The 16860-nt window shown below is 37.9% G+C and overlaps 1 protein-coding gene across 1 annotated transcript; it reads left to right on the plus strand.

Moving 5' to 3' along the window:
- Positions 1–1610: 1610 nt before the first annotated feature.
- ELOVL4 (ELOVL fatty acid elongase 4) lies at positions 1611–15815 on the plus strand (the record flags this gene model as incomplete). The annotated part of the gene is made up of 5 exons (XM_009584479.1): positions 1611–1835; positions 5176–5256; positions 11853–12024; positions 14280–14407; positions 14914–15815. Coding segments are annotated over 5 exons (882 nt in total), but the record flags the coding sequence as incomplete, so codon positions are not given.
- Positions 15816–16860: the final 1045 nt, after the last annotated feature.

Genomic DNA, 16860 nt, shown 5'->3' on the forward strand with positions numbered 1-16860 from the left:
TATCTTGCCCTTGGCTTCTGTTGGTGGCTGCGGTCACAAGGCTGACTCCCGTCACTCTGGCAGTGTCAGCTTGCTGAAGGTTTCCATGCATTAGGATGACTTCTCTCTTTTGATATTAACAGCTGTAATGGAAGCAGCTTGGCTGGTTTCTCTTTCTTCTTTTCCACTTCTTTTTAGGCCTCCTAGCATCTTACTTGCAATGTGCAGATCAAGCATTATTAAATCAACTGGAAGCAAGAAGAGTCAGTGCCATGCACACTGTCTTTCTGTAGAACACAATATGTGTTGTTTATTAGCAATAGAGGGTCTCATGAAATCTGCTCCTAAAATGAGGTTCTAATTTATGATCTTAAGGGCAACTAAGGAAATGAGAAAGAAGTGGAGGAGGAGTAATGGCAGTGCTGTTCTCATTGTATCTTTCCTCATTGTATCCGAGTTCCTCATTTTGTAGATAAGAAGGGTTTTCTAACTTACCTGTTAGTATGCCTGGGATCAAGAATTAATTTATGGTATAGGTTTTTTTCACTGTCTTTGGGTTACCATGAAGAAAAACAGTTCTCCAAAAGAAACTTGTCCTCTAGGTAAGTCTGTGAGCAACTGCATTGCTATTTGTGAGTTTACCCACAAATGACTGAAGGCAGGTGGTTTAGATGTCTGAGCTTCCCAAGGAGCCCTGTGGTATGATTTCTGTCTGAACTCCAGCTAGCCTAAGCATCTGGACAACAATCCAGTTAGTATCGTAGAGCTGTGCAAAGTACTGATAGTTATGGAGTAGTTCCCTCTTATCTCTTGCTATAACTAGAGATTAGCCTTCATGTAGGGGGGGAAGGAAACACTGAATAAGGCAGTGTCACTGTGGTCTCTCCCTTCCCTCCTCTGTAGCAGAGCCATCTTCAAATCCTAGATGTCACTGGTTCATCTGGCGAAGAGTACTTTTTTTGATACAGATCCAGACCTTAATATAACATATTCTGGGCCCTAGCGTATGTGTAACTCTGGATCACGTGAGTGACTGAAAGAGACTGTAAATAAAACCTTTGTCTCCCATATGGCAGCAGAGATTACTCTAACTAGAACCATCCCTTTAAACTCTTTTATTCCAGTAACATTGTTAGTATTCTGTTTGAAACACACGTGACTGACCTACATCAAATAGCAAAGGTACTTGGTTAGCGTCATGTAACTGTATAAAATTAATTGGAGGCTTTTTAGTGCATAATTTTAAACTAATAAAAGCTATTAATTTTATCAGTATTTTGCCAAATTTGTGTATCTTTCATTTGCGGTGGTGTTGGTTATGTTGCCGCTGCAGTCATTGTTAATCATAAGCAAAATTGTTTTGGGGGGAATTTGTGGGTTTGGTTTGGGCTCACGCAATTCTGTTTGCATTATTGTTTTCGATTGTAGAACTGCACAATAGAACTTGCATGACATAATGAATCTCTGTGTGAGGTAATGTGATATAGTGGGGTTTTTTAAAACTATTTTCTTTAACCTTCCTAGAAAGAATGAGTGTATTGTGTTTCTACTATCCGATGCAGCTATTCCGGGAGAGAATAATACTTAACAAATGCAATGCTTAAAATGATGATTAAATATATTTTGTTCAGACCTTACTGACTCCTTCTGTTTGCTTCACCCCCCCAGACAAACGTGTTGATGATTGGCCCTTGATGCAGTCTCCATTTCCAACACTGACTATAAGCACTATTTATCTCCTCACTGTCTGGCTGGGCCCTAAATGGATGAAGACAAGGGAGCCCTTCCAGTTACGTTTCCTGTTGGTTGTTTACAACTTTGGAATGGTTCTACTCAACTTCTTCATTTTCAAAGAGGTGTGTATGTCCTCTCGCAGGAGGGAATTCTTATTTAAGTCTGAGGGTGTCTACAGATGGCAAAATGAAAATCTCATATATTCATGATGTCTATTGAGGGTGAATGTTTTGCACAGACTTTTAAAGCTGAGTTTGCCTTTGTGAGTATTTCTTTAGCTAGGTACGTTCTGTTTGAGAAGAAATGCACTAAATGAGTCTATAGAGAGAATTTGTATACTAGCTATTCCAAGTTCTTCTTAGATTTGTTAGTGTAAATACTGGACAGATTAACTAAAATCTGTAGAGATTTAACACTTGTAACTGATTTTTTTGTTTTTTCTTTTTAATAATCCTAAAAGGTGTCAGAATGTATCTTGTTAGAAGTTGAGCTGTTTGTTGGTGCCTTCAGCGTGTTTATCATTTTTAGAAATTCAGATGTCCATTGTCTGTAGTGAGGAAAAGTATCTTGTCTGTAAGTTATCTTTTAGAATAAGAATAAAAATGAAGTGTACTGTATCTTTAAATAAAAATAAAAGGATGCAATCTTCTGATGTTTGATTTGCAATGTTCTGAGTATGTTAATTTTAATAAACTTCAGTGTTGCTGCATTTCTCCTTTGTTAAGTTTTCTGTACAGAGGAAATGACTAGTAACAATGCAGTGGACCAGCTCTTTAGCAGTAGCTAAATGGGATTACTCTAACAGTTTGGTAATCATTATTCAAGGATAGCTGTCGAGAATATAGCTGATGCTAAGGAGTGGTTTATGCCGCTGTGACTTTGCTCATGTGGATTGAGAGTCTTCTTCCTGGAAGACCTCGGATCATAAATTTGCAAAATCTGTTTGCAGAACTAAGCAAATGAACAGAGCAGTTAAATTACAGCATTGCAGAACTCTTTTTCTGGCCCATCTGTTCTGTACTTTTGCCAGGAAAGCATGGCATATCTGATGATGATCTGCATATTGACCCTTCCCCAGAGCTTCTATAATAAAATCATTAGCTGGTTTCAGCCTTTAAGACATGGTTCAGTAAAATTTTAGCCATCACACCTCAGTCTTCATTTTGTCTAAATTGTTTCCTTGCGCTATTCAACTAAGTAATAAAATACTACAGGTACAACAGAATTTAATGCTGACACCCAGGGATAGTTGTGGGAATGGATGAAATCCAATCGTCTTGGTAGGTTAAAACTGAAATGCCTCTGAAATGAATTCTGCAGTGTTTTTGCCATGTCTGTCTTTTTCACTTATTCTTTTAAATTGGTTTGGTTTATCCATAAGCTGAATTCTACCAGACTTGCGGTGGATTCATTTTCAAACCTATGTTGCTTATAGGATAACACGTGTGTTTGCATGGCATTTCCAAATCACTGAATTAACATAAAATGAATGGGGCCACAAATATACGTTTACTACTGATAGGCTGAAAGCTCATAATTTTAGACACAGAGGTTCTAGTTTCCTGCTATTTCAAATGATAGGTTGTTATTCAATGGATGTTAAGGCTATGGATACAACATTTACAGGAAGTGTCTTTTCTTGATCTTAGAGACTGATAGGAGGAAGGTGTTCAAGTTTCAATTGTTCTCTTTAACCAGGCAACTTCTGCTTCAGTCTATGTGAGGTTTACAATACCAGTGTGCCACTGCTGTAATTTGCATGAGTAATGTAATTGTTATGGGTACAATGATACACAGTTTGTATTTTGTGAATGACTGTGAAGTTTCCAGTTATTGCTGAGAACAGAATTTGAATGTGAAATGCCTTTAAATGTTATTTAAATAATCATCCTGATGGCAAGCTGTATTGTTCATCTGTGATAAATTACGTTAAAATGGTAAGTCCATAAAGCACTGCTAGGTTGTCTAGTCCAAGACTCCCATACGTTGGACTCAAGTTCAGATTCAAATTAGGAGCAAATTTTGCTTAGAACATGCAGAAGTCCCAGATGCGCAGCCCCTATTTTGCCACAAAATCTTGAATTTTTTATTCTACTTTGAGGCAGTCTGGTGAAGTCAATTTACTGCCTTTTGCCAGGTGAACCTTGGTCAAATTACCCAGTAGGTCACAGTAGAGATTGGTTAGTTTCTGTAACAGTGCAGACTAAACTGTTTCCTGCTTTTCTCTGATACTATCAAATGTGCTCGTGCCTGTATGGGACCACACTGGAGAGTAGTGGTGTTACAGCAGTTTGTAAATGGACTTGGATGATGCAGAAGTAGTTCAATTTCCTTCTTAGGATCACTTCTGTGGATGTTTCTTTCACTTCCCTCCTTAACAGACATGTGCAGCAAGTCGGTCCAGAGTTTCACCAGGTTTTGTATGTTGGTTTTATCTGGGTAACACTTATCTCGGCATCTGTCTGCGCTCCTAGTGTTGTGTGCTAGTTGAGATACCGAAGTAAACTTGAATTCAATCTGAGATGGAATGAAATGGAATGAGATGGAAGTCAGGTTAGTGGTAAGAATAGTTAGTGCCTACCCATGTTTATTTTGGAGATCTTTTTGTATCACTCTTCTTTACTTCTACAGCTCACAATTTACAGGTTATGTCTGCTCCACTGTTGTCTTTTTTGATCCTTAACAGGGTGGGATTACCTGGCTTTAAACAATCTTGGATCATAAAATTTATGAATGTCAAGATTGGAAGTATTACTTGAACCTTGTACAGCTCTAGGCAAGTGTTCTTTTTTCCAATGGGAACTTGCTCAAATGTCAAGTTTATCTTCTCCTGTTCAGGTTGTTGCAATGTGCTTTATTTGGAGTGGCCTTACGAGAGCACTTCATGTGCTTTAGGCCGTTTCTGTTGGCACAAAACAGAGAACTTTTCTTTATCCAGTTTCTCTCAATGTTTTATGGGTGCTCAGCATTGGCTGTTCAGGGGTTTTTTTTCTGGATTTTGATTGGTATACTGTTTTAAGAAAAGTAGCAAATTATCTAATCCCTGTCTATTGGAGAGAGTTCTCTCTAATCCATCATGGGAATAGTGTTTCTGTCATTCGTAGTGAAAGTAATTAGGTATTTTCTGTCTCTGAAGCTAGAGCTATCAGAGTAAATACTCATGTTTGAATAGCTTAAGGTCATACTGGAATTCTTACTAATTTGTACAGGGCTCTAATTATCTGGGCAGATACATGCAGGGACAAATCAGTACTTTCTTTTTAATTTGCAAGAAAAAAAATAGGTACTGTGTAACAACAGGTTGTTAGAATAGTGTTCTTCAATAGTATTCTCAGGACTGATAAGGATATTTTAAATATTTCTGTTCAGGTAAGTTTGATGTAGCAAGAAATCTGCTGATAATTGTTATGAACATGTCTTATGTAGCATCTTTCCCCTCATGTATGACTTTAATATTTTCAGCTGTTTTTGTCATCAAGAGCTCGAGGGTACAGCTATGTCTGCCAGACTGTGGATTATTCAGATAATGTTTATGAAGTTAGGGTGAGTATTTCTTTTTTGTATTTGTATATGAACGTGTGCAATATATAGCACTACATGATGGTTTAAGTCTTGTCTGAAAATAGTGTTTCCAAAGTTCTGCTGTCAGCCATGACTGTATCCCGTTATATTCTCACAGATCGCTTCAGGTTGGACTACATCGCATATAGCAGGTTTAATCAAAGTGCATCAGTGTATTTGCATTAACTTTCATCTGACTGCTACAAGTAAGAGTAGTCTTAAAGATACCATCCTTGGCTTCATCCGCGGTTGTACAATCCATGATAAGCTTTGTATACATACTTTGGTTACTAGACCTTGCTGAAGTTTATGATACTAGGGTAACCACAGTAAAGGTGTAGTGTTCTAGCTAGATCAAAGCAAGTAAGATTTGTCAGCATATACTCTGGTTGCACTTCACTTGTACTGGTGAGGTAACTTTTTGTCTCCTTTACCCATATTTGGCTTCATGAGGTCTTGCTGGCTTCTGGCAAGTGTATTATCAGTACATTTCACTGCAGAAGCTTAGATTTCAAATGTGTATTTTTTGGAAAGCTTTCAAATTAAAATCAAAGTGCAGACGCTTGTTAACTTCTGTAACGTTGATTAGCTCATGTACTAAGCCTTATCTTCCAGCAGAGCTGACACTTGAGAATCTCTCAGCTCTTCTTGCAAGTTTCATCTACAGATTAGAACACATTCCTGAAAATGTAATGAAAGCGTGTTATAGTCTAAATACATTTAATATTTATAACACATTTCAAAAAATATCTACAAGAGTAGACATGGCTTCATGGGTAGTATTACTCAAAAGCTTGTGCGCATGGCAGAGATGGTAGTAAGAAGGAGAGGTTCGAGTCTTACACCTTATGTATAATGGCTGATATTGCAGAACAACGCTGTGTGCAGATCTTTATTGGCCTTACGGTAGTCGCCTATCTTTCACCTTTGCCAATACTGTGCACTCACTATTCCAGTCACTAGAATACTTCTGTTAATAATTTTGTTTAAAGACAAAATCTAGCCAAGTATAACAAATGCTTGACAGGTTTTTTTTTTTAGTAGATACGCAAAATAGAATGCCCTTGTATTCAGCTGGATGATATTAAGAACTGGTATGGCATATATTGAAGGAATTTTTATAAAAGGTAGTGACTTTTAGTATGCAAAAATTCTGTTTCATAACCTCACTTTTAGGTGCACTTGTTTGTGGAAGGCTGTGCAGGGGTCAGACCTGCTGAAAAGAATTATCTTCTGTTTTGGTCATTATGACAAACAAAGCGTTACTATACAATGAAATAAAGGCAAATTGACCTGCACAATGTATTTATTGCATATGATATGTCCAGAAAAGAAAGGTTGCTCTAGCAATATCTACTCTTTGGATTTCCTGACTTTTTCAGTTTTTTTGTAAACTTGCGGATTTGCATAAACTTTATTTCTAAAGTTTTAAGTTGTAACGTTCAGTCTGCAACTGAGAGAGTTGAGGAAGCAGGGAAAATTGAGTTCTCTCAAATTGTTGCAGGAACTGTATAGTATGTTATCAGTCAAGACCCTTATCGTGATCATTATCCAGTAGTTCTTTTGAATGAATTCTCAATTTAGGTTAATAAGTTGTAAGTAGAAAATGACGCTTTCCACAAGTGTACTTTGCCTAACTAAAGAGTCTAGGACACATTTCTGGCCTGCTTTACAGTACAATGCTCTGCATTTAGAAGGTATGTTGTTGGGTTTTGACACTTATAGGACAAAAAAAAACCCCAAACCTCCTCAAGATTCCTTTCACCGTCATTTTTCTTAATATAAACCTGCAAAAGCAATTTTAAAATGTAAGTAAATGTGGGCTTCTGTTTGCAGATTTGAGTTTAGAATTGATATACCTTGTATCACATCTCCTTTTTTAGTAGATCTCGATACTAAATGTCTAGTATCTATTGGCACCAGGTTTTCTCTGAAGAGGAAAGCTGCACTGCAACAGTAGAATTAATTACAAATGCAATAACTTTATTTGTAAGAGAATGAGTACATGAGTCCTGTGTTCATCAGATAAAGGAGACTGGGACTAACTCAAATGGAAACAGCACTGAGCCCAGAATGCATTATGGAACATGCTCTGGAAAGCAACAGCTTCATATATGACTTTATTGTGGTGCTTAAAAAGCTGGAACAAATACTGAGAAATGTGAAACTAATTGCGTATAGTAGTCTAAATGGGAACTTAGAAGTCCTGGTATGACCTCTGTTTCAATCTTTTTGCGAATGTGCCACTATGATGTTGCCATGTAGTGGCCCCTTTTGACCAGAGCTCCTGCTCAAAATGAGGGGTCAAGAAACCATCCTTTGTTCCTCCAGGGAATACAGAGAGCTGGTAAATGGTTCAAAAAAAAAAAAGCTTGGCTATCCTCAGTGCAGAGAACGTCTTTCCTCTCCTCTCCAACCCACATTGTGTCTAAAGACAGTAAGCCAAAGGTAATTTCAAGGGAACAGCGTAAGGGTATGTGGTGACACCTCCCCTGTATAGTCTAGCAACACCAGCGATTTGCAGCTTACAGACCTCTTAAGTCAGACATAGCCTTTTTGTTTTGCCAGTTTTTAAGGGGATATTCTTCCATGAGTTTGTATGTTTTCTTCAACTTTATCCAGCTTCTGGCTTTCACTGACAATTAGTACTGTAGTTAGTTTACACATAGTATGAAGAAGTTGATCCTCCTACGTACTGTTTTGAAGCTACCTACACCTGTTAATCTCATCCAGGCTCCCTTGGCTGTTGTTCTACAAGAGGCAATGGATGACTGGAGCAAGCAGGGGTGGAAATTAGATTCCACAGTTGCAGAAATAAACTCCTTTCTAAAGGCCTTATCTTCTGGGTGTAGTAGATAGCCACCTTACTGACTGCTGGCAGGAAGTTGAGGAGTGTGTTTTGTAATTGGTTATTACAAAATGTTCATAGTAGAGAAGAAAGAAAAGGGGGAAGAAATCCCCAAGAAGGGATTTTGAAGGAGCTGTAGCTGCATCTTGGAAGAACTTTTTTTGGTTATAGCTTAGGAGTCAAAACAATAAATGCAAAGGGCATGCTTTGTAGTATTCCTTTGGAAGCTCCAGTATTTGGAGTGAACAATTTCCTAATACTGTCTAACTTAAGGCATGTTAGTGTCTGTGAGTAGTCACTTTCCTCTTCTGCTTATATTTGTGTGTCCTTGTTTCCCAACTCAAGGTTCATCTGTTTATTAGCATTTCTGGAGAGCTGAGAATTAGGAATCTGTGGCTATGTGAATTAGTTAGCTCCTAGTTTTAAGTGTGCTGATCATAATCATAAAGCTGAGCTGTGGTTGTCTTCTGTATTGTAATTGTAATCTGCATTGTTTGTATTTATGTCTAGACCTTGAGTAGCTTCCTCTTATGAAATAAATATAATAATAATTTACTTTAAACTTATGTAAAAAGGGAACCTGACTTAACAAAATAGACTTCATGGTCCTGTAAACAAAATTCTAAACTGAAGCAGGGAAAAGAGTTCTCTTTAAAAGCCGCTTTAATTTTTCATGTTACTGTTACCTTCTAAGAAGTACCTGTCCCTTCAAACCCCTTAGCGGATAACTGTCTCCAACCTGAAATGTGGAAGGAGAGTGCAGGAATGGAGTCCCAGATAAACAGCCCTCCATTCAAAAACCCTGCAGCAGGCAGAGGTCATGGGATTGGACCTCTTGTTGACCCCCTTAATCCTAGGCTGTAATGTAATCTTTCTGTGCCATCTGGTGTTTTAACTGACTTAGATTGGCGCATATGAAAATTGCCAGAAAAGGTATGGTTGTGAGTAGTATTACTCATTTTAGGAATATGCCTTTTCAATGCATACTTTCTTTTAAGCTCAATCTTTCTTTCATACTGTGTCCAAAGAAAGGCTGCAGGTTAGGTCCTAACTTCTGATGCTTTGCGGAAGAAGTTTAATAGTAGCTATCTGCTCCTGACATAGCTTACATATCTGTGTATTGTCCTACTTTATTTCTGCCCTCTGTCATTGATTGCATGCATGGCTGCGGGCAAGTGACTTAACATCTGTTTCATTTTTTCTGCATCTATAAGTTAATAATCAAAACATCTGTATAAGTCATTGGGAGCACTGAAATAGATCATCAGTACAAAAAACCTGTTGGGTTTGAGAATAAATGGTAGTAAAATTTTATGATAGGAAGAGAGCAAAAGAGCTGTCAGGCAACAAAATCTACAGGAACACAAAAATTAGCAGGTATAATCCTGCAAAGAAATGGACGCTATTTTTGTTCTTAAGTGATGGGAAGCATTTTGATCAAAAGTTCAGCTGATTTTGACCCGTGGGTTGTAATTGCTTTCTGTGCAAGGCAGGTGGAATTCAAAAGAAGAGGAATGAGGTGTGTTAAATGACTTGTCCAGGAGCATAGAGTGAACCTGTGGCATCTTGGGCATAAAACATAAAGTTTTTTGTTGGTTTTTTCTCCACTTACATTTTGCTCTATTTCATACAGTAAATTGGCTCTTTGGCTTATTGTTCCACTGATTCTTTAACAAAATGAACATCAGCTTTGCAGTTTGCTTGTAACTGACCTATTGATTCTTTAAAAGTTTCTCAGAAGGAAGGACCTCCAAAGAGTTTGAGTATTGTAGTGCTGGCTTGCTGTTTTATAGATATAGTCCAAAGTGTTTATTGTTCACTCATGAGATGAAAAGATGCTTATCTTAATTTATTTAAGAGATGCAGCTTTAGCAAAGATCTGTAAAAGATGCTGGACTGTTATGCTAATCCATGGGTGTGAGACAAAGCCTTGATGTGGGTGTTATTAAACACCTGACTACCTGTCCCAGAGGCAGAACTGTACTGGATATTGAGCAACATAAATATCTATACATTGATGGTTCTTGCAGCTTGCCTGCGTATCTGGGAACTCCAAGATCTGTGGGAGTCACTTTTCTCTCATTAAGCCTCTCTCCAGCTTTAACAGATATTAGTATCTTTTTATATAAAATTGACAAAATCTACCTCCTCTTCCTGAGACCTGAAGTAGGCTAAATCACGTCCAGAGAGTGAGAAGGGTATTCATTAATGGATACATAGAAGTCTGCAGTTTGGCAACAGTAAGTTGTGCAGTCCCTTTGGGAAACTGCGGAGTCTGCAATGCAGATCTGCGACACTCTTCTGCTCCCGTGCTGCTTTTTTGCTTCTGCTGTAATCTCTCCTAAAATGTTCACCAGTCCAATGATGGCTGTGACAAGCTTACTCTGAGGAGAGATGCGTTCCTTTCCCACTAGTTTGGAGAGGTGGAGGAAAACATCATGCAAGGCTGTAGCATTGCTCTGTACTGCTCGTTGTCCTAATTCCCCTTTCTCTCACTTGCTTAACAGTATGTCTATATTTGGGAAGGGAAGCTACTGCTGTCTTCACTTTTTCTCTTCTGTCTCCCCTGGGGACTGAGGGGGTGGCGGGGTTATTTCACACTATGTTAAGGTAAGAAAGTCTGATTTGCCATCAGATGAGTCCTGAAAAACCAGGTGAACTTCTTACAAATATGTGTGTTGTGACATTGCTTGCTTTCCTTGCTGGTGGTGCCATTTCCAACTTTTTTTTTTTTCCCTTCATTCTCCATGTGAGTCACCATCTGGGATATGTTCTGGTCCCACCCTTGCATAACGAGCTAGATGACTTACAATGCCAGGAACTAGACTTGTTGCTATGCTTTGGGATCTGGAAGGGAGTCCCCACCACCACCATACCCCCATATCATAGTATTAGCAAATTGCTGTGCACAGCTTCTGGGCTTTACCTGGTACAACAATATCCTGATTTCAGCAGGAAGCCATGTTTATCTTGCATCTTGGGCAAGATTCACTGTGATGGGTGGATTAGAAAAAAATTTTGTGTGTGTAGCACTGCCCTGTTGGGTAGATGGGTTATATCTCTACAGCTTGTGTGGCTCCTGTGGTCTCATTTCTTCTCTTCCCTGAATGGCACAGAGCCACTGGGGGAATACTGCTTTCCAGAGGGGCTTACTGAGCACACCAGAAGAAGCTGAGGGGAATATTGCTCTAAGGGATGCAAAATCTGTACCGCACCTAGCTTGTAAGAGTGATTTAGTATCTTCCCACCTATATGCCTGTGGTACTGAAAGAATTTTATATAAGGTTTCAACCTTTGCAACTTCATTTTATCATAATGTTTCTGCCTCGTTGTTCTGACCACATCAAAGTGTTGCCTCATTAGTACAGGAAGCCCTGTGGTAGTCTTCTCTCATGAAGCTTAGGATAGAGAATGAGGACACAAACTCCTTGTGTTTAACTGGTAACTGTTCAGAGATGGCAAAGTTTTTAATTATGTTAGCCCTTTTTTAAGGTTGTGACTTGTGAGCAGTAGACTCAGAATAATACTTCCACGTCCAGAATAGATGAATGGACTATTGGTTTTGTTGTTGTTCTCATGCTGTCAGATGTTTGATGACTCCACCTCAACATGTACCAGGATTTGGGGAAGGAAGAGGTATCCTTCTTTTGCAGCAGATAGGTGGAGAGAACTTTATTCCGTTCAGCTTGGAATCACTAAAACTTCTGTGTTGTCTTTTCTTTCGTTTCAGATAGCTGCTGCTTTATGGTGGTATTATGTCTCTAAAGGAATTGAATATTTGGATACAGTATTCTTCATCCTGAGGAAGAAATTTAACCAAATTAGTTTCCTTCATGTCTATCACCATTTTACCATGTTTACCTTGTGGTGGATTGGTATTAAGTGGGTTGCAGGTGGACAAGGTGAGTTCCCTTCCTTCTATACCCTTTTCACTGGACACAAGGGAGAGTTATTATTGTTTGGGAGCAATGGAGAAAAGTTTTTGTAGACTTAACGTTATAATATACAAGTATATAATATAAAGTGTTTAAATAGCACTGAAGCAGTGCAGTAGCTTTAATGCATACAGTCTTCCTCTGTGGGAAACCTGGGGGAGGAAAAGATAACAGGGCAATAATCTAATGAATTGCAAAACTTTTTTTTTTTCCCTCATGGGCATCAATTGCAAGCCTGAAGTTCTGTCTTCAAAATTATCCTTGTTCTGTATGAAATAGAAAGATGAAGGTGTCTTGCCTAACTTTAATTTTTGCAGATACAGAGAACTGCAAAATCTAATTACGGGCCACAATCTGTGTGCAAATGTAATGAAGTTAATGGAGACGTTATTTTGGCCTTGTATCTGAGTTTGGGGTTTGCCTTCTTTTTTTTTAGAGAGGCATGTATAAAATTCTGAAACCTTCCTGTGAAGGTGAGCCGATAAATCGGTCAATTAACTTTTAAAACCTATTCATAATGACATAAGTCTATAATTCATTATCAGCCTTTTTTTTTTTCTTGCTTCCTTTCTAAAGCCCCCATCAAAGAATTTTATTCCATTGTACTTGCCCCATCCTCCCTTGCCTGCATTGTACCCTTGTTCCTGTTGTTTTGCCTTGTCTCTTTCAAATTATAAGCTCTACAGAGCTGAGGGTTCAGGGAAAATACCCTGTTTTGTTTGTAATGTGCTTTGTAGGCTTAAGACACTGAAAATAACATACTGTAAACACTACACCAAACTAATATTTTGGGTTTTTTTTTGTCAAACCACACTAATACTTAATGCATGGGGGGGGTTTATGCTCTTCTTTACTATAGATATCTTGTAGTGAGTGGTTACTTATATTCAAAAGAAGAAATATTTAAAATGAGTATCTGTGACTATCCTTGAATTTCTCCCAAGTAATCTGCAGGATGCAGGTACTCAACCAGACACTTCATGATCTTTATTGGCTACTGCGCCCATAAAATAAGTTTATTGGAGACTGGATGCTTACTTGTAGTCTTACTTAGAAATTCCGTGGATATCTCAAAATGCCCTCCCCCTTGTTGGCTTTTCAGACTTTTCAGGCTATATATCAGTAGTTTTCAATACAACAGTTGCAACCATTTCCAAATTTATTTCAAGTTTTGGTGTTCTTGCACTGCCTCTTAGTGTCTAGCCCCTGCAAAAGGAAGAGCAATAGTTGCTCTTCTGCATTTATGTAGTGCTACTGCATAAATGTGGATAGATCTATGTTCTTCTGTTTTCTAGTTGATAGCACATTGCTTACATAGATCTATTATAAACTAGGCCCTATTATAACTAACTTGGTCTAGACCACATGGGCATCTGAGCTGTTTGATGTCAGCAGCTATTGTCTGTATTGCCCTAATCTTACACATTAGAGCCTTACTGAGCCTCTCTGGCACTGTAAGACCACCTTAACAAGATATAATTTGTTTCTGTTAAATGGCTGCTAATCTTGACAGAGCAAAGAGATCTTAATGCAAATGAGAACTGTCATCTTCGTTTCCAGCATGGATCATTCTGGAAAAAGTTATACTGTACATTTATATATTTAAGAATGCTGGATATTTTAAGTCATAAATAAGGAAACAAAAGATGAGCAATTTAGACAAACTCACTTGGCAATGCCCTTAGATGTCTTATAACCACAAGTGAAGTTTTGCTTTGTATGATTTTTTGGCCTGTTTAATCAGACTTCCATATAAGTTTCCTGACTTCTTGCTGAGAAGTGAACCTTGTGCCTTTAAATACAGTTTAAAAGATTTGAGTTCAGAACCTAATACTTTATACTTTACATTGTCAAATAGAGCTTTTAATAATCCTTTAGCAAAACAATTGCAGTTATAGTACAATAACTAATGTGGAATCTATGTGATTTATCTCTGTTCAACAAAAATCTTATGAAAAGCTTTTGCATAAGTAGTTCCATGAAAGATGTGACATACTACTTGCATGAACAGTTATTTGTGTCAGCACATGTTGGCAGACAGGTCTATACTATACTATTGAATATTTCAAAGATGGAATCCTGGCATGTCCTGTGCTTTATAATTTTTACTATCACATGAATAATACTAGAAAAGACTTCTCTCTCTCTCTCTCTCTCTTTTTTTTTTTTGTGTGTGTGTGTGTCAAAATTACATGATAATCTTCCCTTCTGTTCCTGGACAGCTTTTTTTGGAGCTCAGATGAATGCATTTATTCATGTCATTATGTACATGTATTACGGATTAGCTGCATGTGGCCCTAAATTTCAGAAATACCTGTGGTGGAAACGATACTTGACTATATTGCAATTGGTAAGTAAAATTCCTCTGTATCTCAGAAGGTACTGCCTCTGAGTGGATTTGCATTTGCAGAGCTTTGGAACAGATGCTGCTTCTTGCAGAAGTTGTTAGCTGTCTGATACTCACAGCTGAAGTCAGAATACTTCCTGGAGATGGAAGTATTTATTTCATTTCTCAAAAAATAAGCAGCATAGATAAGAGTTGTGTGAGTGAAGTCTAATACTACTTATTGGTTGTTTCAACTGAATTGCAAAAACCTGTTCAAAAGGTAGAGAAAATCCAGATCTCTTAATGTCTTCTCATTTTCCTATTTCTGAAAACTGGTGCCAGGTACTGCGATAAATTTGATATCCCTGGTCAAGCATATGTGTGCATGCATGATCTGACAGCCAAATACAGCTTCCCTACTGCCTCCCAATTTAGCAGTTTTCATAACTTAATGCGTTGGTATACATTGGTGCAGTCAGACCTACAGAATATATCCAGACCTTTTTCATTCTATATTTTCTGTCTTTCAGGTGCAGTTCCATGTGACTATTGGCCACACAGCCTTGTCTATTTATATTGATTGTCCTTTCCCTAAATGGATGCACTGGGGTGTAATTTTCTATGCTGTCACCTTCATTTTCCTGTTTGGTAACTTCTACTATCGGACATATAAGCTGCCCAAGGAACCCGTAAAGAATGGCAAAATAGCAAATGGTGCTGTTGCAAATGGAGTAAGCAAACCAGAATATAATGCAGTGGTGGAAAATGGAAAAAAGCAGAAAAAGGGAAAAGCAAAAGGAGAATAACTTGATCCAGGCCTTAACCATTGTTGGCAGTGAGGAACCTCCAGTTTGGTTTATAAAAGGAAGAAAAAAACACTATCTGTACCAATTAACCTTAGGTTACTGAAGAGCTAGAACACAGATATTTTCATTATTTATGAAGATTGTTTTAAGAACAACACTAAAGTTGAATTCCTATTGTAATTATGTAATTATCATGCATATGGTCTCTGTGTAAACTTGTAGACTGCTGGTGTTGGTGAATGTAAGGAAGAATTGCAGTTGATTCCATGTTTAGCACTCCAAAAGTTAATACTACCATTGATACAGGCAGTTTTGTTGGCACCCACATTTCTTTGGGGGAGGGAGGGGAAGGAAGTAGCATTTGGATACTTGTGTTTTCTTTCCAGAAAATTATTAAATTTCAAATTATGACGTATTATCTTATCAGAATGTGCAACTTTTCTTGTCCTCCTTGGAGAGTATCTTCAGACACATTATGTGCTGTCAGAACAGTGTTTGACTTTTCAGACATTACTTGATTTAATTGTCTGTTACAGTTTGGTGTTTTTTTGTCTTGTGTGGAAATATACCTACCTCTTCATCTGCTGAAAAGAATACTGAGCATGAAATAACTGGTTTCTGAAATATGGAGTCCTCTAATATAAATATCCGTTAACACTAATTCAGGAGAAAATATGATTTCCTGTGGGAGTAAAAGGATTTTTGGCGGTATTTTTTGGTGAAGTCATCAATAACCTTTTTCAAAGTAAACTTAAATTTTGGAGTGGTACTTTTAGTATAGCTAAGTGAAGAAAACATTTTAAGAATATATAAATATGAAACAATACATTGTTTGAAGGAAGCAGTAAAAGTAGGTCTGCTGCTTGTTGTCCATGACCTGCATTGAACTTGTGGTGCTGACTGATACTGAAAATGGTAAGATAAGATTATGGTGGAGAGAAAACAACAATATGTAATTCCATTTAGAAATGCTGTGTGTATGGGTAGTCATGCTAGCTACAAGACAGTCACTTTATTGGGAGAGAGAATTCGGTTAAAAAGTACTAAATACAGCAAACATAAAACATTGAAAATGCTGCTACTGCTAGATACCCATCAAAACTCTATTTGATTAGACACTTGCAGACAAAGTATTGCTAGTAGTCAGGCCACTATTTTAATGTGAATGTCAGAGTTGAGCTTCTGAAACTCTATTCCCAAAATATTCTTGGCTCTTTTCAACCTAATTGACGAAGTGATTCTGCTAATCAGTTTTAGTCAAAACTGCTAATATAAGTAGAAGCCTTCTAGACAGCTTTTCCTCTTGCGTGATACATTAATGGACTTCTTACTGCTCCTTTTGTGAAGAAAATATGGAAAGAGTTATTCTCCTTCCAAATAATGTGATTACTAAGAGACATGTTTTGAGTTGCTCAGCATGCAAGGAGTATAAGACAGGGGTGGAATGAGAAACCATATCCTGAACTCCCATGATCCGTGCTCATCACTGCAAGAGCTGTGTTGTTGCTGTCTAAATGCATTCCTCCCAGCTCTGGTCAAAACCATATTCGTAGTTAGTGACAAACCTGCATCCAGCAAGTGACACCATTGTTGCAGGAAAAAAGTACACAGAGCTGTAGGTGTAGCTGTGTGACATGTTTAATAGTTTTTGCACCTTGATTATCCATTTGT

This window comes from Fulmarus glacialis, unplaced genomic scaffold (genome assembly GCF_000690835.1).
Source record: "Fulmarus glacialis isolate BGI_N327 unplaced genomic scaffold, ASM69083v1 scaffold849, whole genome shotgun sequence".
NCBI classification, from domain to species: Eukaryota; Metazoa; Chordata; class Aves; order Procellariiformes; family Procellariidae; genus Fulmarus; species Fulmarus glacialis.